Below are 24,978 nucleotides of genomic sequence, written 5' to 3'. Positions count from 1 at the left end.
GCAGTAGATTATGTTATAATAAAGGTATTGTAAAAATTTCAAATTTAATCGATTCAAGAAGACAGGTATAGCCATTTCAAAAAATTCTATTTCGAGAAAAATGACAATCTGTAGTACGTATAAATGACAAAACTATATGTGACCTTTCATTTCTCACATGCAATATCGAGTCTCAAGTATGTGCATATTATTTCTAATTGTAAGAGTACAAAAAACATTTTAAGTTAAGGATTAAAAAAATCGATTGCTTTGACCGACCACAGTGGTGTTAGTCCTTAACGCCGAGCAAATGACTTTTGAAATTATGATCTTATAATCTATAAGATCGTGTTTGAAATCATCGTGAAACTCGTTCAAACAATTGGTGATCTGTGAAGTATATGAGCGATCGATGAACAATTGCGAGAGACTAAGCAATTGGAAGAAATGCGATACTACCGTGTAACGAACTATAGTGATGTGTATTTAGTTGTGTGCAAATGTTCTCGTAAAAGCCACCACGACGGTGTTTCGAGTACACAGGGACCGAGCTAACGATGACGCGCTAATAAAAGAAACACGTTAGATGAAACGCGAGTTGTAAGTATCTCTGAAGAATGCAAGTTATATGCGATGCAAATCTCACGAGACAGAGCTGGGGTACTCGTTTCGTACCTGTCCTCGTAATCCCACGTGTGCTTCCGTCGTCTAAATCAGGCAGAAGAAAACAATAAAACGTTTTTTTCTTCTTGTGTCACGCGATTCAAAATCAGAGTCGTGCAAATTAGCGAAATTCTGTCAAGATACGAAAAATACAAGTTTATAAAAATGAAACGTGAACTATTTTTGACAACACGACCTACTAATCACTTATTAATTTCCTTTGTTGTAGCAAAGTAAAAGAGAAAGAAGGAAAAGATGTAGATAGAAAAGGAGACTACTAATTGTAGGCATAATAACAAAAGAAGTATCTCTGTAAAAATTGTTATTTCTGGCTAGTATCGCGACATTACTTTATATCGAAGTGTGTATAGCTGTGTTTTAAGGCTCGGTAAATGTTAAATAATACCTGTATTCCTTATAGTGTCTTGGTCTACTATTGTAGAAGAGTGGCTCGGAAGATTCTGAAGCGTGCTGAGACTGAGAATACCTTTGCGGTGGACCTTCTTCGGGGTATGGTTCGTCGTATCGTGGACTATGGCTTGATCCACCGTAGCCTCCATAATTACTCGGGGCTAGCCTTCCTCCGACTGTAGCTGGAATCTATAAAAGAAATAAGCATGCAGTCCTCTCTTTCAAACAACTGTAATAATAATAACAAACACACTAATAACAATAATAAAACAACTGTAATCAAAATCCTATTCCCGAATGCATTATATTCTATCACCCACACACTTATACGAGAATTATTTTTTATATTTTCTACTCAGCTCGTTTACCCGTCACAAACCAAGCAATGGAATTGTTACGTACTTTTCAAACATTTCTACAAAAAATATAGAAGGAGAGCGTCTTAATTGCCACGGTAAACGTTTATTCAATTTCCCACAAATATTTGATACCTCAAGACTCTAAAGAAAATATACTTTTAATGAGGTTTCTTAAAAATAACAAGATCCTTGGTCGATATTGAAGATAGGGATAGAGAGTAATTCAATAGTTAGAAAGGTAATGAAATTTCGTCCTACGAATAAAGAATCGAAGACCTGGACATTATAAAACGAGATAATTCTAAACCCGATAATTAATAAACACGGATAGAAAGTATCGATTTGCAAAATACCTGATGATCGTCCCTCTCGTAGCTATTTTCTCTCGAGGTCTCGAGGGATCTTTGAGGGGTGGCCAATTGGTTAGCGGCGGTACGAAACTGCGAGGCTGAACTGTTTGCGCCCTGTCCTCCTACTGGATAATTCAGATCCGATGTGTAGTCTGAGTCTTCCGAGTAACCCGCTGAAAATGTAATTTAATTCATTGTTATTAGGCAGGTAGTACTTTTCATAGACAAACGCCAGATGCATCGCGCGTCGTATCAGTTGAGAGAAAAAACGGCACGACATAAATAAGCAAGTTCGTTGATGGTGCTGTTTTCAACATTTTCCTACAAACATCTTTCTCATCAGACAAAACATTGCTTTCCTAGAAAGAATCAAATTGTATGATCATAAGTGTGTGTGCGACAATAATGAGATAGATTTCTATTAAATAATTGCGAGATCGTTTCAATCGTGAGATCTTCCGAGACAGATTGAAAACGAACCACGATGAGTTTTCTTTCTATATGTGTACTTTTTTCGACACAGAGAAGAAATAAACCGTGATGCGGCGTAGCCGGGACATAAGAGATCATCGCAAGTGACAATCGGTTTCGTTTCTAATAGCAGCTCGCAGATCACAATAATTTCGAAAGTATTTCATCGAAATACAAAATTGGTCGATATTGTATATATTCCGTAATTAAAACTGTGCAAAACCAGGAAAACGGGAAATAGTTGACTTGTCCATTTCTTTATTTAATATTTTCGTCGCTAATGAGATTCCTAAATGAACCTCATCAACCAGAAAAGATTAAGAATAGATAAAATTTACAGTAGATTTCTCTATGCAAAACAGGAGGGAAAGAGGAAAAGGCTGATTTGAAAAATTGTATCATGCCAAGGATGTGACAATCATTAACATTACATTAAGCAAGAGATTTTTCCGTAAAGGGGGTTGCATTTTCAGGGGTAAATTACCGGCGATTCTCTCCGATGAACGATAACCACAAGAAGGAAGCTGTGGTTAATACCACGCGTGTACGGATTGCACAGAAATACGTATCCACTTGTACTGCCTAATGCAATCACAATCGCACTGCATCTAGCAATAACTACCTACATGTATGATCGGTGACCGTAGATGGAAAACAGGAAAGACTGCGCGACGCTGCAGTTGAATTTTTATAAATAAAACTGACAACGTAGTCTGAGCATTGTTACTGCGTTAAGCGAAAATACTACGTATAAGCGAATTTTAGTCAGAGCGAAAAAAAAAATAATAAACTTTGGAGTTTCTTCTAACGAATCAGGAAGAAAAATTTAAATAAAAATTGTTAAATTATAACATTTTGTTAGAGACAGCTATTTAAATATTGACTCGTTTGGTTAAAATTAAACTTGCTCCTGATTAAATATTTATGAAAACAATTTGCGTCCAAATAAATAGTTAACATATACGGATACAAACAATACCTCACCATTTGTATCACGGTTATATTGCAGACAAAAATTTTGCCATACACGGATGAATCAATAAACGCGAAATCATAAATATTCCAGCGTTATCCGCGTGCACATCAATAATTCACAGAAACAAACAGAGAATCGTTATAATAACAATAATTTAATCGTGACACTCGTGTCCGACGCACATATAGAACATCGACGGATACATGTACACATACATAAATTGTTCAATGTAAATCCATGCCCGACGCCGAAAGGAAAATGATACCAGCGTAGATGACGGCGCGTAACGAATTATAAATTATAACAATTGAGAGGCGAAGTTCAGAGAGTCGTTTCTCCTATCTAAGAGAAAAAGAAACAGAGAGAGACAGAGAGAGACAAACATAATGACAGATAAAGAGAAAGAGAGAGAGAAAGTATATTCAAATAAAACTGCAGCTACTTAGAATCAATGACTTGGCTTTATAGTACTTACAGTGTCCTATATTGTACAATATCTGTCGTCGTGCCTGTTCGGCTCGTGCTTCCTGGTCCATCATGTTGTTCAGCCTTTCCAGTTTCCTCTGCAGATCGGCTGCCTCCGTGTTCTCGGGGTCTTTCGGAAAGATAGACATTGGTTGGGGAAAATGGTTAATCGCGTGCATTGCTTCTACACCGTTTCTAATCCGTCGACATTTGTGAAAATAGAACCTCCCGTATACGATAAATCGTTATTACACAGCTACATATATCGTCTTACAATTCTGTTACTAAAACCGACATGTTCGTATAATTTATCAATATCAAATTCATTAAACACTTTTACCTTCATTACACGATTTTTAATATTCGATATTAATGAAATAATAAGATAAATATATTTTGTTGTGAAGTTATTGTAGAATATAAATGTTTAAAGCAAATTTTTACTTTGTTCATTACTGACTCCAAGTTTCAGGATAGGACGATTATAATGTATTGAAAAACTTATTATTGGGCTTAAGTAAATGAAGTTCGGCAGGAAAAAGTGATTGCTCTTCATTAAGGCCAACTGTACACGTCCGTCTTTTTTTAACGCGAGTCTAAAATACTATACATTTAATTAGATAATGTATATACATTTACCTAGAACGTAATTACCTCGTCGGATGTTTACTTATGTTGCGTTTGACGTTTAGCCCAATTTCCTAGATGAACGATCGACGTAATCGCATACACGTTCGCTAATACTTAATCAGCCAAGCAAAACCGTTATTTTTTTGGCTGAACCGTAATTCCGGTAATGCAAAAACACCGTACGTTAAAAAAAAAACAGATGTATTTAGCAGGCCTCAGCGATTTCATTAATACGGATACAGGAGGTTCCACCCTACAATTGGTTCTCTTCGTTCTCATTTATTATCTCTATCATTAAGCGGGTACGACGCTATGTTTCTCTAACGAGATCTCAATCAGGTATGAAAAACCGGGTGTTCTATAGGATAATACCGCCCCGAGTGCGGTAATATGCCGGCGTCTTAAAAGGAAACCCGTGTCATCGGGTTCTTTTGTACATCACACGCCTCCTCACGCTATTAAGAGTCGAGCGTACACGTTGCTTGAAAGTTATTCGCGAGCTAGCTATAAAAACCACAAATTTTGCGTTCAACAGTATTAATCATCGTCTAATAACGCTTCGTAGTTTATAGTGCCACATATGTATAAATTAGTGTAATTAAGAATGTATTGGCTATAAAGTCAATCCCAAAAGTTTATGTACCTTAGAAAAACGCATTTCCTATAATTAAAAAGAAATCAGACGTCGGAAGAATAATGCTAATAATAACTAGCTACGTGTTAAAAAGTATAGAAGGAAATATCCAATTAAGTATTGACGCTGACGAAAATTTTTTTCAAAATTGCGAAAAATGCTTCAAATAAAAGTTGTTTTCCTTCTAACTTTGATATTTAACGAGTTACGTATGATTATTTGGCATTTTGTTGATGTTGACAAAATCCGACCATCCCAGCGTCAAAACGGCGAACTTTTGGCAAAAAATTTCATTTTTCCTTAATTACTCCTAAACCGTTGAATCTACGGGAAAATTGTATAAGACCTTTCTTGTAGAGGACGACGAGATCTACAATTTCTGTATAAAAGTTTTTCGCTAGCGTCAATAGTTAATGAGTAATTTGCAAAAAACTGTTTTTTCNCTAAAATGCATAAACTTTTGGGATTGACTGTATAGCCAATACATCCTTAATTATGGTTTGAATTGATAGTAGATGACCATTTATTGTTTTTGAAGAAAACGTCTACTCACAGAAACATAAATAATATTTTGTTTCATTATTTATTGTTAATTAGAGACATATGTATTATTTATACAAATGTTGATTTCGAGTATCTATACGGTTGATTTATTGCAATTTATATAATGATTATGATCCATGATCTACCGTAGACAACTCTTAATCTTGACTATGAAGAACTTCAGTTTTTTTTGTGCAATTAGTAATCGTCAGATCTCAAAAGTGCGTGCTCATCAGTGTCTACTACATCGCGCCGCGTCGTTATATTGTCTTTCAATTTATCCGTATTCGGACCGCTGCACAGGCATTTTAAGCCGCGTAAATTGACTGCGGTCTTGCTCACTTCAGCGGTTTACTAATATCGCAGTTGAATGAAGCATAGCTGGCGTTGCGTCCTTTAGAGATACGCCCTCATAAACGCGCGTGTGCCGACTGGATTTACGTAGTGGCCGGGCGCACTGATTGAGGAGCTTAGGAACGATTTATTACGCAACCGACCTGACTGGCGGAAACCCTTTTGCACTGATGCACCGTCCTCCGAGTAACGGGATTCGTGATCTATACCTACGCAACCAACCCTTTCGTATCAAATTTAACCCCACCTTGTTCGTCCTCCATCCTCGTCTTATGCGTGTCGGAGTTGTAAACTTCAAGATGATCTATTTACGTCAAATAAAATAACGAAGCCAATGAAATTAAAACTACCTAGTGTGTACACTATTCATTAAATGTTAAAGTTGTAATCCTTCGTAAAAGCAATTTATATATAGATGAGTAAATTTAACTTTTTTGAGATAGAAGCAGTATTCTATGTCTACTAGATGTTCTAGATATTTATATAGCAAAATATACTTTTACTTGATGGGCTACAATACAACTGTGAAACATTTCAGCTCAATTTCAACACTTAATTACATTACATTACGCTTGTACTCACACAAAGTAATGACAATTAACCAATTACGAATAGTAAATAAACCTTAAATTTTTCACTCGGAATTAGTATTTTCATTAAATTATGCTAGAATAGTGCAACCCGATTTTCGTATCGTAAAAGTTCTAACGAGACTCCTATGCTTTCGATTTGGTTTACATTTGTAGATGACCCAATTCGTTTCTCCTTTTTTGTAGGCAGACTCTGCGTCAGGAAAGTAGCATGTGCAAGATTTATTCGGTCTATCTAGTTTTCCACTCGTGATCTGACAGCAGCTTATCGATTGCGAGCTATTTATATCGATTACGGGATATCTAACATTCCAAGAAGATCGAAACAAGTAGATTATTTAAAATTTCGTTTGTACTAACGGCAAGAAAATAAGACAAAAATAACCCAGCGTCAAGAAGATTTAGAGATTGTAGTATAATGTATCCTACAATTAGCAATGGAAATATATGGAAATTGTATCTTAAATTCTGGGAATAGGATTAAACCCGAAGTATGTTAATACGACGAATTTACTAGTCGAGAACTTGTTAATGGATTAGTGCGCAATTATTAATAGTTTACTTGGTGACTCCTTTCCGTAGAAAATTTCTACTGGAAATATGTCGCGCACGGTATGTACGTATATACATACCCATGCGTACATACATACGTATAACGTGTTTCGCTATGAAATGTGTGCCAGTCACGCGAATATTACTTTTATTGTTGGCATTCGGGGAGCTCGTATGTCATTCTACAAAATCGATAAAACGCTCATTCAAGAAACTTAGCGTTCCGCAAACCTAGATGCGAGATAATGATGAAATCGTGAAAAATGTACTCCATTATGTACATACAAATGTATGTAGACACGGAAGATTGAATATCACGATTATGCTTTGACTTATATGTATAAGCATACTCTCTTGAAAAGGGATATTGTATTACAATTATTGGTGTTCTTAATTACTGATAAAAGATATTTTTCACTTGAATAAATGTTAGATCAGTGCAAAAGTTCGTGCCTGATTTCTAAAAGTGAGTCAGATCTCATCGTAATTTGGAATAGATGTTCGTTTTAGCATTATTATCATCTTATTTTATATTTAACAAACTTATCAGAAGACAATTCCCTCATAAGTTTTCAACATCGACTGTTTAAGTTGATTTGTGCATAAAAACAGTTTTTCAATATGAAGGAAGGAAAATTCACTTTCACTGTGTTGTTATATAAGTTTCGGAAGAGCCTACAAAAACTGTTCTGTTCGTACAGATGTACTGTGCGCGTGCTCTCCAAAAAGTAAAAAAAAAAAACATTTTTTTTTCGAAAATAGTGAATTTGATCTGAGGGATCAATTTCGAATTGGTCGAGTCTCCAGTTTCCACAAAAAAACGATAGAATTCAGGAAAGTTTCCATAAAAAAAATCTCATGATAAAATTTAAATGATAACGTGTATTAAGTAATATCTTATTTCCGATCAGGCAGGAACTTGTCTAAAACTGTTCGATTCTTTCCATAATATTTTCACATTTTATTGCGAAGAAATGCATTCTACGTCCACTATTAGTATTCGACAGAAGCAGAAATTTGAAGCTGATTTTATGCATGTTAACACTGTTTCCAATTAACGTTTGACATCAACACCATAATCAGAAAACGAATATCCAAATAGTGAAAGGAATTAGCGAAACGAACCTAAACACCCTTAAGGTTACCTAACACTAGCCACAGGGATTATGTTCAACGCTAATGCGTTCTAATTCCGGCAAAATAATCGCCATGGCTTACCCTTAAATGCGATTAAGCAAACGAACTGTTAATGAACATTAAACAGGAGGACCACGAAAAGATCTTTCGCAAACTAGGAACGAAGGAGACCGTCGTAAGGGGTCGCGCTCTCTAATCCCCTGATTCTTCGCAAAAATCTCTCTCTGGTAATAATATTAGAAATGTAATACGCTTGGCACGAGCCCATTAAAGTCGGATTTGGAGGCGGGAACAGAAAGGTGAGACGGAAGAAAAATAAGGCGGCGCGGCGGCGGCGTAGGCAGAGGTAAGGGAGATTGGAATTGGAAAAGAAAAAGAGCGAGAAGGAAAAAAAGAGGAAACGAACCCGATGCTCTCGAGAGCGACACTGACCTACATATTTTGCATTCCACTATTTCCTTCTAACACCAGAACTGTGAGGCAATACATACACATAGTGGATTTCGCGGTTGTGTTCCGTAGTGTACTTATACTATCGTCCAGAAGTGTTCGGACAGCCTCGAGCTTTTAATAAAATAATCATTAACTTTTGCAAAATGCGAAAGAAATCACTTATAACTATAAGAATCTATTTCCGAAATCACTTTTGAAATGTGTACATTGTATGATACTTATTATGTATAACTATCACGATCTATTTAACTAATGGAACGAATGGAAGAGAAATCTTTAATAATGTCCGGGAAGCAGTTTCCTTGAAATCACAAGACCATCGTAAGTTTAATTTATCAAGCGCACGTTGACCAAATCCTATTTAACTATTTATGAACGTTAGTACACATCGTTTCCTCCAGCGAACTAGTGTCCCGTTCGTCTTTCGTTTGTTCTCTCTACCCTTCGCCTCCATCCTTCTTTCTTTCCCTCGCCTCGAAAGATACCGTTCGCTGTTTCTAACTTTGGTCTGGATGCAATTAAAAAAAGGGTCAAGCCCTGGCAGGAGAGCGTCTCGGCAGCGCGAGTAGTTCTTTTCTTTGAGACCTCCCAGCCCCTGTTGGCGAGGGTTTCCCACCGCCTCCAACCCCTTTTCGCGTCTCCTACTCCCGCCACCTCTTCTCTCGTCGTCCCACCGTTGCGCCGCCCTAAATGCATCGAGGTCCTCCACCCTGGCACTGGAACGTCTCTTTAAAGTAAAGAAAAAGAAAAAAACCGTACTATGGCTGCACTTCAGCCATTCCGGTGCTCGAGGCCTGGGGATCAAAGTATTTTGCACTTTCACAGGAACGAACGCTCCGCGCGGCGGCGGTGGCGGCGCAACACGAGATTTTTCGAGATACAGCGCGACGCGTCGTGTCGCGTTGCAAATCGATCGGTCGAAATATATAAATGCACACGTAAGTGCACGGTACAGCGCACTGGTAATGGTCCAGCGAACGAAGCAGCTGGTTGTCGATATATTGACAAATTTCGTAAGGAGGAAACAATGGGAAAAGTCTGTCTCAACCCGAGACACTACCTTTCCTCTCGCGCTCAACCCTCAAGAGATTCCCTATCTACCTTTCTTTGTAAATATTCACTCTGTGTGCACCGTCGAATTCCGACACAGAACTGTCATCTTGAGAAGCGAGATGTGATGCTACTTTGTATTTCATCACGAATAAATTCTCGACAAGGGTCTCTTGAATTTTATCCTTTCTAAATTTGCATTTTGATTGAACTTGCAATATAAAACGCACTACTCTTTTTGACAGTCATTATAAGTTTTGTATGCAGCCAGTAAAGTGCGTACAAATTATACAAGGATAACTAACGATCATTTATGCTAAAATCTGGGTTACGTTCATATACATGCAGACGAATAATTTGCAATTCTCCATAGAAAATCTAGCAATCATTATACTGAAACTATAGGAACAAATCGTTTCAATCTCGCTGCTTAATTTAAAAATGCATGTTGTTTTGTACTTCGTTTTAAACAGCAAAAGCAATATTCATGTAGGATTGATTTCTACAACTGATCTTTGTTGTTGTTCATCGAACATTAAAAAAATGAGGAATAATTTATTACTCTTTTCGAGTCTTGTCCTTATAGCAGAAACAAAATCAAAAACGTATCGAGAATCATTGTTCCAAGCTGTACCAATTCTTGAGAAATCTCCACAAGTTTCGTACTGTAATTTACTGATAAAACAATTTTTTCAAATCCAGCACATCTTCGTGCAACAAATTATAAGAACAGAAACGATCGACCCGTATCCAAGACTCGAGATACGAAGGCCAAGGAAAACTTTAAATCCCCAAGAAATCGTTTCCGTTCCGTTAATCACACTTTTACTTCTGCTCTAATCTCGTATATCCCGGTAGAACCGTTCGGTTATCGACACGATGCGGTCAAGAAGCGTGTAATTAGTGTGTTTCTGCCCGCTTGAAACTAAAAACCCTCGCCACCCAAGCAGGAAAATTTGTATAATCCCTGTAAAGAAGTAGGAGGCTTTGTTGGCCACGAAGACAGGCCAATGAACATGTGAGAGCTTTTTAAACCGTTTACAAAAAGGTTGTACTGCGGAGCGTGGACTTAATTTCATTCCGGTTGAATTCACCACGCGAGAAGAGTAAAAAAAAGTTAGCCAGAGATTCCAGCCGCAGCTATTTCTTCAGACATTTGTGTGATTGCTGGCATGTGATACTAAGGTCGTAATAATATGAATGAACGTTGGTTGTCAGATTTCACTATCCACTTTCCTGAATTTTTCAACTATATTTCAATTCTCCATAAATGTTATCAAATGAATTCAGCTTTCCGAAAGAACAGTCGAAAAAAAGGATGACAATTACAATATCTATTCAATTTTTCAGCCAATTTGATGGATAACATTGACGCTCTACTCTACTATATCGCGCAAATGCAAAATCTAGCCCCTTAAGATATAAAAATATTTTGTTAGAATGGAGAGTTTTAAATCACGATTAACTTATCGCGAATCTTGTATAATGCTAAAATTACGGAGGCATGCAATATTCCTCTACTGCATCTATAGACGCATGTCTGACTTTGCTCAAGTCGCACACAAATATTAGGAAACTGCCCAAAAAATTCTTGTTGACCTCTTTTTCATTAATTAAGATCTTGATGTCAAGTTAAGGCCAAGGATCGAAATCTTTGGAACTCTTCGTTTAATTTATTAAAAATTGTAACTCATTAAATTTTTAGTACGTAATCTTTGATTCTTCTAACACCTATATCTCAGTTTTCTTTCCAAGTCTTTTGATCGTACTTCCCTATCGGTTTAAGTATTCTTTCTACCTTTATTAACCATTATTACTCTTAAAGGGCACCTAACAACTGGAAAAGCTGAGATCCTCTTACGATATTAAATAATTTTTTAATTAAAATTCTGTTTGCATATTAAAGTGAAGTTAATTTTAATATCCGACATAATGATTTAACTTCAGATTAGTATTTTGTAAATTAAAGGTTTCGTATCGCAAAAGCAGTCGAAGTGCTTTATACATATTTTAAAGTTAAAGTTAAACCTGTCATTCATCTCTCTTTCTCGATGGGTCGCATTAATTAATTATACTTGTCGATCTGGATACAACGATATGTATAAATATAAAAACTTTAGTTTCCTCTTTCAAGCAACGTGTACAATAATTCCCCAAAGTTTTGCTTTCTAGTCTTCAAATATTCATCGTTACACATACTATATGTATTCATGACATGTGACCACGGAAATAGCTTCATAGGAAGCTTCAGGAATAGAACGATCTTAACAGGAATAACGTACTTTGTAACGAAGTAAAATAACTATGTTCGTTTAAACGTTTGTGCTCCTCGATTGTTAAAAGGTATTCCTGAATCATTAGACACTAACGATGCTACGTCATGCGTGAATAAAATTTCTAATCTAAAAAAGGTTGGCCATACTAATCGTATTCAATACCATGTAGACAAAAAGTCGATCAGCTGGCGGGATCCTCGTTCTCATGTAATAAATCGCGTATCGTAGTGTTGGGACATAGTAATAATCGCGATATACAGTGATGAGTATAAAAGTAGGAAGAAAATGTGCAATTTAGATATTACTAAATTTAATCAATCACGATACTGTAAATTATATTGCTGTTAGACAATATAATAATTTCTACCGGCAATATTAAAATAACGCTAGATTATAAAACTATAAATTAGAGTAGTTTGATTGTCGTTGGAATTTTCATAGAATTTTACAGAATTTTCCTATTTAAATACTCGTCCTTTTTAGTTGTATAGCAAACATACGAGCGATAGAAAAGAATTATAGGTAACAGGACAGAAAACGTCTACGGACAATCGGTAACTGATTACAGTGTCGCAGCCATAGCTCGATGCATCTGCAGGTACCCTCTTATTCAAAAGAATGTTCTGCATTGAATAGACCATTTATTGTCGCACGTAGTGCATTAGGTGAGCGCAAAAAATTAAAGAAATTCGAATTCCGATAAGCAGACACTTGTGGATGAACCACAAAATGCAACTATTCCATACACAAACATAAAGTGAAACAAATGAATAATAATTGACGAAAATAGTTGAGGCATTATTATTAGAAACTGACTTATCGTTTGCATCCACCTAATAACGAACTTCACGCAAATACGATTTCTTTTTATTTTTATCATTTTCATTTATTTTCTTTCATCAATCCATATTCACCTCTCTTGTGCTATCGCCGCGCCACTGCGTGCACGTACGATAATTGGTGCTCCGAAAAGTGAATTGTGTGCTATTAAATAAAAAATTCTAAGTACACATAAAGGAGTTGTCTCTTCAACTTAATATCGACCAATTGAATAGTTCTCATTTAGCGTTATAACTGTAGAACTATTGTGTACGAGACGATCAATTAATCAGTAGCTGATCCTGTGAACAATCGTAAACTCGGTTTCGATAAATACAGAAACTAAAAACAGCAACTGGAAAGAAAAGAAAACCTGCTTTTATATATGAGCGTAAATCGATAAATGTATATGTAATTTTGTAGATCTAATGTTGCTACGTCAGACTAAAGGAACTCCTCCTTATATCTTGTCGCAACTCGTTAACTATACCTTTACTATATGTATATATGTAATGTATAAAAATACTTCCTAAAATCCTAAAAGGAAGATCAAACGAAGTTCTTTCTCACTACGTGCTTCACTTAATAACACGGTGCTGGTCTCCCAAAAAAGCACGCAAAGTTCGATGTTGTTGCTATATTCAATGATAGTGTGTGCTTTTAAAAACGAACTTTCCAAAACGTACGAAGAAAGAGAGGGGGGTTCAAAAGGAACGAAATACCAAATCAGGAGGTGATTTTCAACATTCCTGTGTTACGGTATTTTTTTAACAGATTGGGTAGTTCCACTCCGAAAGAGTATTTCAATTTAAAAAACATTTCGTGAATTCCTCCCGCTCTTTTTTTTTGCAAAGCAGAAAATGTTGCGACAACATTGGATGAAAAGAAAAAACAGTCAGAGAAAGAGAGGTGTGAGAGATAGAAAACGGGAACAGAAAGAGAGAGATCATGAAAGAATAAGTGTGAAAGCAGAAACGTCGATTGATACTCACAGTGACTCACGAAAATATTTAAAGACTTACTATTAAAAACTTTTATAAATGTATGTGTCATGTTTAATGTACAAATTTCTTATAATTTCAATACGAAACATGATTATAATAGGATGCTAAAGAATATATTCAACAATATATTTAATACATTGATAGAAATTCTTTACGAAAACTGATTCTTGATAATCATACAAATTAGTATTGATATTACAGGAAAACATAAATCGAATAATGTGTACAGTATGTGAAATGCCTTTTTTCCAAACAGGTGCGACGATTGTTCGGTTCATTGTTACGCGATATAATAAAAACTATAAAAAGAAGCGGAAAATGATGTGAAGGGAAAAGTTCGATGTTGTTGCTATATTCAATGATAGTGTGTGCTTTTAAAAACGAACTTTCCAAAACGTACGAAGAAAGAGAGGGGGGTTCAAAAGGAACGAAATACCAAATCAGGAGGTGATTTTCAACATTCCTGTGTTACGGTATTTTTTTAACAGATTGGGTAGTTCCACTCCGAAAGAGTATTTCAATTTAAAAAACATTTCGTGAATTCCTCCCGCTCTTTTTTTTTGCAAAGCAGAAAATGTTGCGACAACATTGGATGAAAAGAAAAAACAGTCAGAGAAAGAGAGGTGTGAGAGATAGAAAACGGGAACAGAAAGAGAGAGATCATGAAAGAATAAGTGTGAAAGCAGAAACGTCGATTGATACTCACAGTGACTCACGAAAATATTTAAAGACTTACTATTAAAAACTTTTATAAATGTATGTGTCATGTTTAATGTACAAATTTCTTATAATTTCAATACGAAACATGATTATAATAGGATGCTAAAGAATATATTCAACAATATATTTAATACATTGATAGAAATTCTTTACGAAAACTGATTCTTGATAATCATACAAATTAGTATTGATATTACAGGAAAACATAAATCGAATAATGTGTACAGTATGTGAAATGCCTTTTTTCCAAACAGGTGCGACGATTGTTCGGTTCATTGTTACGCGATATAATAAAAACTATAAAAAGAAGCGGAAAATGATGTGAAGGGGGTACAAAATAGTCGATCTCTCTTGGTGATTTTCGCGGTAAAAAACTTTACCACCCTTCTGTTAGAGCTAACGTGGTCACGCTGCCTGATGGCATAATTGGGGTCGTTTAATAAGTCGTATCAAAGTACATATAGCGGGTCGAGGAGCGATAGGAACGAGTTTCAATGGCGTGACTATCTGCACTCATATACGACGAATTCAAAGGTGCCCACTCTCTGCAATTAAGTTAATGGAATAGAAGGATATCTATGTGCACGAAACGGTGAAACACACGAATTCGAAGTTGGAAAAAAAAATGGAAAGTGGTAGAGGACAAAGAACGACGTTAGGAAAGAAGCGAAAGTGTATCATTTCAACGAATGGAATTTAAATCAATCGTTTCAATAATTTTGCCACCGAAGCAGATCAAGTAAAAGGAAGTGAACCATTTATGCCAATAGTCCAGAAATACGTTTAAGAGTTGGGAAGAAGTATTAAGAATGAGAACGAGCGATTAAATTTTAAATCCGCAATTCTTTTCTCGTTAAATCAACTTCAAGCTCCAGCTCATTTTTTCCCATTATTAAATCATAAAAATTCATCTTCGTTTTATATGATCATTTATTATACTATTGAATACAGAAAATCAATGCATAAATATTTGAATATTCGCATTTTTATATGAATATTTTAATAGTTTAATATATCTCAAATTTCTAGATTGAAAATATTGCATGATATATTTAAGTCCCCAAATTCAACTCACATTGACTATTTTCCCATTACAAATACTTTCGAAAGCGAAACTTTAATCCTTTTGCTCCGCGCCCTATGTGCGCCAAAAAAGTGGACACTTTGGCGTTCTAATGTACGTCTTACGTCTGAATAACGCTGTGCCGCTTTGACATGTTTTTGGAAGAAATAAGACTCTTCTTTAAAGTAAGCAATTTATAATTCTACATAAACCACCGCTAATATACTGAGTGAGTGCAAATGTTCTTGCCTGATTAGAATAGATAAGACATTATTTCATTCACATTATTGTTCACATTTTATCACATTTTTTTATGAAGTCATCTCTTTTCTCTATCACTCTTTCAACAAACAGGTGGATTCCCTTTTCATAGAAACTGGAGGCTTGACCAGTTGATCATTCAGAAAAAATAATTATTTTCGAACAAATCATTTTGTACTCCTTGAACACTACAAATGTACGAACAGAGTACATCGTGGACCCGTGCATTACAGCCGGTGTTAGGCGCGAAAGGGTTAAAGTGCATCTCAGATTGTACGAAATATTTCAGTCGTGATTTCCTTCCTCCTTTCAGTGGCGAAACTTGAGAGATTAACGATGATGAGTTTCTTCGACGTACCCGACAATGTCTAAAACGATTTTCGATATCCGTTGAACCGACCAATCGTGGCGCGAACCGCTTCATCTCTGACGGTATACGAGAGGAAGAGAGAAAGACTATAAGGTAAGAAAAGAAAAAGGAGGTGTAAAATCAGATTTGTAGTATTAGTAGTACTAGTAGAAATCCGAAGTGCAGTGGCTGACGAGCAATAAGGGGCTTACGTATCGCTAATTACGTACAAACAGCGTGGTTTCCAATTTCTCATAGATCGTGCACGCGCGTCGTCAATCGTGACTCGATTCGAAACTTTCTGTCGACGAAAGTTTCAGCCTCGAAGAGGAACGTGTACAGAAACATACAATAGATAACGTGGGCTGCGAAATCACGATATAATCGTACATGTACAAATTCATATGACAGTTGTAACAATCACTCTGCGTATCATAAGTATAAAACCAATTGAAGGCTTTCACTATACGGTAACAGGTTATTTAATTCATTTAAAATATCTTGCAGCTTATATTTGAATTCCGCACATGATAGTACAATTTAATACATGTATAGATAATATTATTTGTTTTCGATACAACAAAAGAATGAAAAGATATTTTAAGTTCGGTAAAAAGATGAAATAAAAAGTACGAGAAAATTGGAAGAGAAATAAAACTGTAATATATTCGCTGATTAATTTTAATCTTAACAAGTAAATATTTGGAAAAATATGGAAGATACGGAAAAATGTTTGAAGTAGAACTTATATGTATAGTTTTAAGAGGGTGGAAAGAACATTTGATAAAACCATCATGCATGATTTTGACGTAACATTTACTATACGTCAGGTGTGTACTATATTATAGGAATACGATGATGGTATATTATTTTGGTTCTCGTATTTGGTTTTACAATTATGACAAAGAGTGAAGAGAGACCGATCAACGAGAAATGATCCACGATTATGTGTAAAGTCAGATGCATTGGTCAAAAAGATACAGGATATGTATATGTATATATTAAAAGCGAAACGAATAGGTCTCTGGGATGAAGGACGATCCTGAAGTCAGGACAGTCCTACGATCAAGAACCAAGGATCTTTGACGAGGGTACCTGAGCCACACATGGGCCGGGCTGCTCGCAACTGCATTGCCGTTTCACTCGTTAGCAGGGCTTTCCATCTGGTTCGTTGTTCGCACATTCCTGATTGGTCAGATACACTGATTGTCAGACTAAAGACTAAAGGATTGTACCGGTATGCATGATCCCAATCGCGATCATGCCCTAATTTCACCAGCACTTCAAAGTTTGAGATACTCTTTGCATACAAGCGATTACCAAAAGTGTTTCATTGTATAGATAATTTATACTTTGCATTGCATGATTACGAAATAAATTTAACATAAAATAATATTCATTCTTGCGTATTATATACCTTATTGAAAAGCTTTGAGATTTTGGAAAGAATTGAAGTATATAATTATTGTACATTTTTAATAATATTAAGAGAATTAACAATTTCTCATTTATTTTTACGACACGTTGCACGTCGTTTTTACGTCGAATCTCATCTAATTTCATTTAACGAGAGTGGAAAATCACAACGATTCCTCCTTTCCCTCGTAAGATATTAATGCTATTGTACTTTACGTGGTTTCTCTTAGTGTGTTGGAAGTTATAGCGAGACACGTCGATATTGCATAATTTATAATGTATGCGATGCGCGCGTGCACACTACACATTGGTGCACGAAAGCGGAATTCAAGACTCAATAATAAATCGAGGAAGTTATATAGGATATAGGGAAACAATGAAAGTTTCAATTTATTGCCAACACTCTCCATCGTTCACGTTATTTTGATCGAACATCAGCCAACGTGCATACATGACAATAGCATAGTTTACGGAGAAAAATGTAGAAAGAGGTCAACATCGCGTATAGAAATTTTCCGTCTACATGTATCGTCGCGATGTACATATACGACAAGATGTACTTGCCAACCTATATTCTCGTGACTGTTACTCTTAGTTACTTTTTTCGAACGATTAATCGAGCACATCCAAACCGATGGTTACTATTAAAATTTGATAATCATGTCATGAAAAGATTGAGTGATTAACAAAATTTTCTATAATAATATATGCGCAAAAATAAATTATAGAAACACTTTGCAGTATGAAGAAACCCACTCCTATTAACAAAGGAATAAGCAAATAATTCAGTGCCATCCTTTTTTATTGTAACAATTTATCACGCGAGCTATAGAACTGTCAGGAACCATTTCTTGATAACATTCGTTCAGGCATCTCCCTTAGGTATTCGCAATTTTTCACTCAGCAACCTATCCTCGACGCGATTAAACGTTCAGTTTAATACGAAACGCCTTCTGCATCGTGTCACCGATAGTCATCTTACTTTATCATTGTCGTACCTCGAACATGTCGATACTCTCCCCGATATACAGATTGTTTCGGCTCTCTTGATCGTATCACGCAGCCTACCAATCCTCTATCTATTTTCCAATACTTATTCCACCCCTCGACTTCCCGTGAGAGCGCACAGGAAGAGAAGAAATGCAGCCGACTCGATCTTCCTCGCTTGTGGAACGGTTCGCGAGCAACTGGGAGATTCAAGGGATGAGACAACAGAAACGAACGAGAGGATAAAAGGGAGAGAGACGAGTCGCTTAGTTGTTTCGTGAGAAACGATCTTATCCCCTCGTCGCGTCGCGTCGTGGGGATTCCAAATAACACCCGCGATTCCGGAAAGGTTTGCGTGAACTTCGCAAGTGAATAGACTATTTCTCCAACATTACAAACAGAATGACCAAGCGCCTGAAACAAGTGTCCTCGTAAACGATCTCCGCTTGGTAATTATACTCAAATTGCTTCAGGACAATAAAGTCTGACTTCGTTAAACTTTTTATACGTATAATAATGCGTATAAAATGTTTTAAAAATTTCACTGTCGAATGACAATGTTAAAAGTGATTAAAATACTAAGTGGTTAATTTTCTCTCAATTGTACACACAAAATTACGTAACTTAAAATGACACAATTTTATCAATAAATGGAAGCATTTTATTTCGTATTAGTAGTGGTAATAGTACCTAGTGATATCTACCTATAGCAAGAAATTGTTGCCCTGTGATAAATACTACGTTCAAGTCCCTGGCCAGATTCCCAAAAGCTTAATTAACACGGATTCACGAATCCAACCAGAAGAGGGTACCGGAGAATTTACTTTATTTCCGGAAGTTAATTGGGTACAAACTATAGCGCGTGGTAACGCGTTCTCTTTTGATTTACCGCAGGAAAACAATTCTACGCAAACGTGGACATTCTTTCTGGTGCACGAAATTAAACTCCACCAACATTTTGAAATTGTGTAGAATTATCTGCTATACATATTTTACAGAGATTACAGAATTCTTTATTGAAAAGATAAACTGAACATTTGAAGTGAGAAAAATCTAATTGTTATCACTATGTTATTTTATTTTACTTAAAACACGATTGCACAAAACCTACTTTTTAAAATGTTTAAATAAATATTCTCTCTTTAATAATACACATATCTCTTTGTAAGCTATACTCTGTATCAATAATTATTTACAATTGTCAAAAAATAAATTGTCAAAATCTGAAAATATTTCTTCTAGTCAATTAAGGTGAAGTCTAATTTCTCAATCGAATCCCGCGGCATTAATTTTATATAACTTCCTTCCACGATTAATGATTTTTGACAATTAGGAAAAGTACGAAAGAATGGAACAAAAATAAAACAGGTCGGTAATTAAATTATGTATTCTCGGTTGTTAGAATTCTTCACGACGAGCTTAATATTCAAAGCGAAGAACCGGTGGTGTTTCAGCGCACTGGCGAACGCCAACCAGCAAAAAGTACACAAGAAAGAACGAACGAAAGGGTGAGAGAACAGGACGTATAGCAGCATTCGGTAGAATTCCATTAAACTAGTTGGCGTGGATCGGAGAACAGAAGGAACACGCGGCAGAGAAAAACAAGAGACGAAGGAGGAAATGGAGGAAAAAAGAGCGTGGAGTGGAATGCGGATGAAGGGAAAGGGTAAGAGAAAACGGGGAGAAAAAGGGGAAAGGAGCGGTACGCGCAGTGAAACGTCAGCTTTCGTTGCTGGTAGGTTTATTATAAACGCCCTCGTTTTCTTCGTTTCGCAACACGGTCAAGTGGAGCATCGCGTGGCGAAAAATAATTTGTGCCTTTGCGTTAAGAAAGCTGCCTCCTACCAACCAACCAAACGAAGTCCCAGCCCGAGCTCTTCAGGGAGAAAAGACTTTTTTAAACATTTCAATGGCTGTCACGAATTATCGGTTTTCATTGTACGATTTTTAGCATTTATCAACTATAAAAAACGTGTTGGCAAAGTTTAGCGATCAACTTTTTTAACACGTCATCGAAATATCGGAAATATGAATATAGTCGCGTTTAGAGGGCGCTCGAAACTTTTCCGGGAACGATGTAAAATAACTGAAAATCTTTCATTAGCTTTATTATTGAAAACTGATCGATATGCGAAAAAGATTTAAAAAGCTGGGATAATCGTGTGACTTTTCTAAGTGTAGTCATTGCCCAAATGTTTCACATTTTTTGCCCTGATCTACGAATTAGAGGTATTGAAAATAAAATGTTTTAGTAGGCTTTGGAAGATCTTTTTCATTATCTGCGTTTGTAGAACTTTGCATGAGTGAAAAAACCATGGCTGTATCGTAACGTGTCGTTAACCCTATTTCGAGAGAAAGTGAGGGATCGATAGTAATGGATCGATAATATGCCGAGAAGGTATAAAAATACGCTACTTCTGTAAGAAAAAAACCAACTGGACAAAACCCTCCACCCCTGAAACGGTCCTTCGGGAATAAAAAAATTCGATAAAAGTCACCCTCTTTTTGGCAACCTTCCTACACAAAAGTCATAAAACTGTTAGCCCATGTACTAACCCAATACGTGGCGAAACTAAACATTCACTAAATATCATTACAATAGAAGAAATATAACAAACGAATTGATACTTTATAAACGTTTGTACTAGAAGAAATCCGCAACGTGACACTACCTAAAAATATTTAATTTTTAGATTGCGCATGCCTCAGAAATTTTATCTTTTCAGACCTAAAAAATTACTTGTCCGAATAGTTTTGTTTCCCAATTAGCACGAATAATTGATGTCCTACACCAAATCAGTGTCACAAAAGAAATTTCGCAATAGTGGAATATGGAGTAGCAAAATCTTTATCAGAAGTTCGTTATCTTTCACCGTTCGTGCTTGAACATTGAGGCGCTGACGACTTTTTAAACTTGTTTGTGATTTGCGCACGGGCGACAGTCTTCTGGTAGAAAAAGTACTTACTGCTTATCTATTAAACTCTAAATCAATCGAGGGTTACACTTTCTACCGAGTGGCCAGCCTAACCAATGGATTTACATATTTCTGCAGTTATTCGTCGGCACCCATAAATAATGCATGCTGTACGCTGTTAAGTACGGTTGAGGAACCGATCGGACCGACGGGTCCATTTTTACGTCAAACACTACTTTATCTGTGTCATTGCGCTTTAATATCGATCGTCCCGAGAGATCAAGAAGCCGGGAAAATTAAAAGAGAACCTCGCGAACGAACGACTTACCAACTGCGGAGAAAACTTTTCACGACTCTCGACTTCATCGTTCGAACGTTAATACCCGCTAACTTCGTTTATACACCGAAATTCTGTGAGCGGTTTTAGAAATTTCCTAGCACAGCAGTAAATTCAGTACTACAGGACATCGTTCCGAAAAGTTGTTTCTGACTTTCCACCACGTTTGTGCGCTGGTGAAAACATGCGAACGCGACGAAATAGAATCTTGAACGACTTTTTAATTTTGTAGAAAAACAACGAACTAATTGCAGGAAATGGATGAAACTTCGACTGCATTGTAACAAAGGGAATCTGAGAAAGTTATAACGAAGGGAACGAATCCTCGCGGACTCCCGTTTTTGTTCGTGCTTTTCTTGAAACTGTTTTTTCTCGTTCTCACTTGTGAAGCGTAGAAATGAACATGAAAACATTTGCAATCAAAATATTTGTACACAATCAGGTTCAGAATCAGAAGAAATAAAAAAAGAACGCAAATACATGTCTACTCTATAACGAATATCCATGTATGTAATCTGAACAGCTTCGAACAACAATTTTCGATCTCTTTTTGATTGTGCAAATCTTCCCTAGGAGGATGTTTTCTAAATATTCATATACGAAGTATCTATTAAATCGAATTAGTATGTCGCCCTTGATATCATACAACTTTTATTCGAAACATTTTATATATAAACTATTATTTCAGAAGAAATCAATCTAGTTCCAGTTATGTGTACAATTACAATATAGGGTGTAATCTGAATTCCAGATTCAAAAGATTTGTGTCTTTCTTCGCCTCTTACTGTACGTACGTGCATAAGAGGGCACGTAGGCAAGCACATGTGATCCATTTGCGATGGACGTTATAGCGCGAGGAAATAGAGAAACAGACGGCAGAGGAATAGGAAACAGGGCGCCAAGCCAAAGCCTCGACAAGCTTCTAGACGTACTCAATTAAAAGTTCGAGTCACTCGAAAACACGGAGTAGTGGTTGGTGGTGGCGATGCGATTGGACGCAGAACGGTACAGCGCGGGACAATTTTGTCTTCATTTTTTCTCAAGTGGATCTATGTCAATCAGCAGAGGAAAATGGCACGATCCACTGGCATTTCATTATCGCTTCGATTACATGAGTGCTCCTGGTTACTGCCAGGCAATTTCATTCTCGACCCTTTTGATTTACCGCTGCAATACATTCACAGGCTTCAACACCCCACCCATGCCTTCGCCCTCCTTCGGTGAAAACTACATCCTTTTCCCTTCGCTTAACCTCTGTCGAACTTTTCCTTCTTCTCGTTTAACGTTTACTGCTCGTTTTCAGCGATTACATCGTTTAGCACTGATCAGTTTTACGATTTAAATATTATTATTTGTATTATTTATTATTGTTTAAATCTTAAATGTAACTCAAGATAGATATCTACATTTTTCTTTAACTGAAAGTCTTAAATATTAACATATGTGTAGATCCAGGCTTAAGTTCTTTATCTGATACGATAAGAACGTTCTCAAAAGTGTTGATACTTTTGGCAATCGCTGTAGGCTCGATGATATCTCGCACAGTAAAGAGCAACTTAAGTACTTTTACGTCACGTGTTCTCAGTTAACGCGTGTACATATTGCGTGCACCATGTTAACGGTTCGTAAGGTCTTCTTCCAGAGTGGGGAATTCGGATAAATGAATAGAAAATATACAAGCAATGCTAATAATATTAATGGATTTATTATTGACGTGTATCTTCGATGTGAGATATTTAACGATGAAAAGCTGTAGGTCTAATCTACAATTTATATTTCATTGGTTTTGAGCAACACATTGTCGAGTACTTTGATTAATATTGATTGATTCTGGTCTTGACTATTTTATAAAATACACCTCAGCCTAATTCCTCTTTAATTAAGAAACGCAATTGATTTGGACTCAACAAGATCTAAAAGTTGGCCATAGTCTTTAGCTTCGAATTATAAAACAATACCTCTTTTTTATGTTCATTAACGAACGTTCGATAACTTCTAATCAAATGAGCCGTTTATCTCACGCAATTTTATTAAACAGCAAATTAAAACTAAGACTGGAACGAATTACTATAGGACTAACTAAAAGTACTCGATGCTACAATTTTCCGTGTTTATTAAAAATCGATGAAAAGTTCCGCGCAGTATATTTGTAATTCAGATTCAAATATTTCCATTTCAAAGGCACGAGATAGTCTCTGCCTACATATTTGTATACTCTTTCGCTAATTAAGCTCACAGTCTTATTTACGTGTATCTTTAATTTTGTTAATTATTCCACATTTTCCATTCATTTATCTATATATGATATGGTATGGGTACAGATAAACAATCTGCGGATACAATATACGTACGCTTATATTCTGACAGACATGCTGTATCACCAACTGATCTCTACACCGAATAAAACGGGAAAATTTTTCTGCTGACTTACCGAACGGAAGCTCCAAACGGCAGTCTATGAGAAGCGAGTGGCCGGTTGGCTTTTTCGTGCCGATAATTTCGGTACCTCTCATCTCGAGTTCCGAGTCGAGGCTGACCCATTGTCCGGAACCCTCCTGGAAATAGGAAATCAGAATGTCAAACATAGCATAACGGGAATACTAACAATGCATCGGTGCTACTTAGCGGATGATCGAGTATTCTTGAGAGCACACAGGAATGCATTTTGTTCGATTAGCAACTACGGACCGTTTAGTCGTGTCTGAATATTTCGCGGGAGATAAAATCCAACACGTGCGTATAATAAACAGTCATTAGTACGCCGAGGTCTAGACAACGCTAAATTCAGCTAATGTACCCATCTAAATTCTAATGCTGTTGCGTACCAGGCGAGTCGATAGACACAGCGCTGATGATAATGAATGTCAATCGATGTCGGAACAATATCTTATCCAATGCACTTAAGGATGTATTGGCTATATAGTCTATCCCAAAAGTTTATGTACCTTAGAAAAACGCATTTTCTATAATTAAAAAGAAATCAGATGTCGGAAGAACAATGCTAATGATAAATAGCTAAGTGCTAAAAAGTATAGAAGAAAATATCCAATTAATTATTGACGCTGACGAAAAGCTTGTTATACAGAAGTTGTAGGCACTGACGTCTTCTACAAGAAAGATTCTATGCATTTTTCTTCTAACTTCGATATTTAACGAGTTAAGTATGGTTAATTGGCATTTTATTGATGTTGACAAAATCCGACCAACCCAGGGT

At 36.3% G+C, this 24,978-nt stretch overlaps 1 protein-coding gene across 5 annotated transcripts in view; it reads right to left on the bottom strand.

Moving 5' to 3' along the window:
• Positions 1-24,978, bottom strand: part of LOC108625858 (protein lingerer) — a 57,832-nt gene that overhangs the window by 11,248 nt on the left and 21,606 nt on the right. For 2 of the 5 annotated variants that reach the window (XM_026814312.1, XM_026814314.1), the window contains exons 2-7: positions 24,196-24,319; positions 17,205-17,294; positions 3,685-3,804; positions 1,766-1,935; positions 1,049-1,242; positions 655-687 (exon numbers count right to left, since the gene is read on the bottom strand). In XM_026814312.1, the coding sequence (XP_026670113.1) occupies positions 655-687; positions 1,049-1,242; positions 1,766-1,935; positions 3,685-3,804; positions 17,205-17,294; positions 24,196-24,319 (731 nt within the window). The remainder of the gene's footprint in view (positions 1-654; positions 688-1,048; positions 1,243-1,765; positions 1,936-3,684; positions 3,805-17,204; positions 17,295-24,195; positions 24,320-24,978) is intronic. The other 3 variants (XM_026814313.1, XM_026814315.1, XM_026814316.1) reach the window with 3 other exon arrangements.

This window comes from Ceratina calcarata, unplaced genomic scaffold, assembly GCF_001652005.2.
Source record: "Ceratina calcarata isolate Rehan_Ccalc_2016 unplaced genomic scaffold, ASM165200v1 scaffold376.2, whole genome shotgun sequence".
NCBI lineage: Eukaryota > Metazoa > Arthropoda > Insecta > Hymenoptera > Apidae > Ceratina > Ceratina calcarata.
This window is presented reverse-complemented; position numbering and strand designations above follow the sequence as displayed.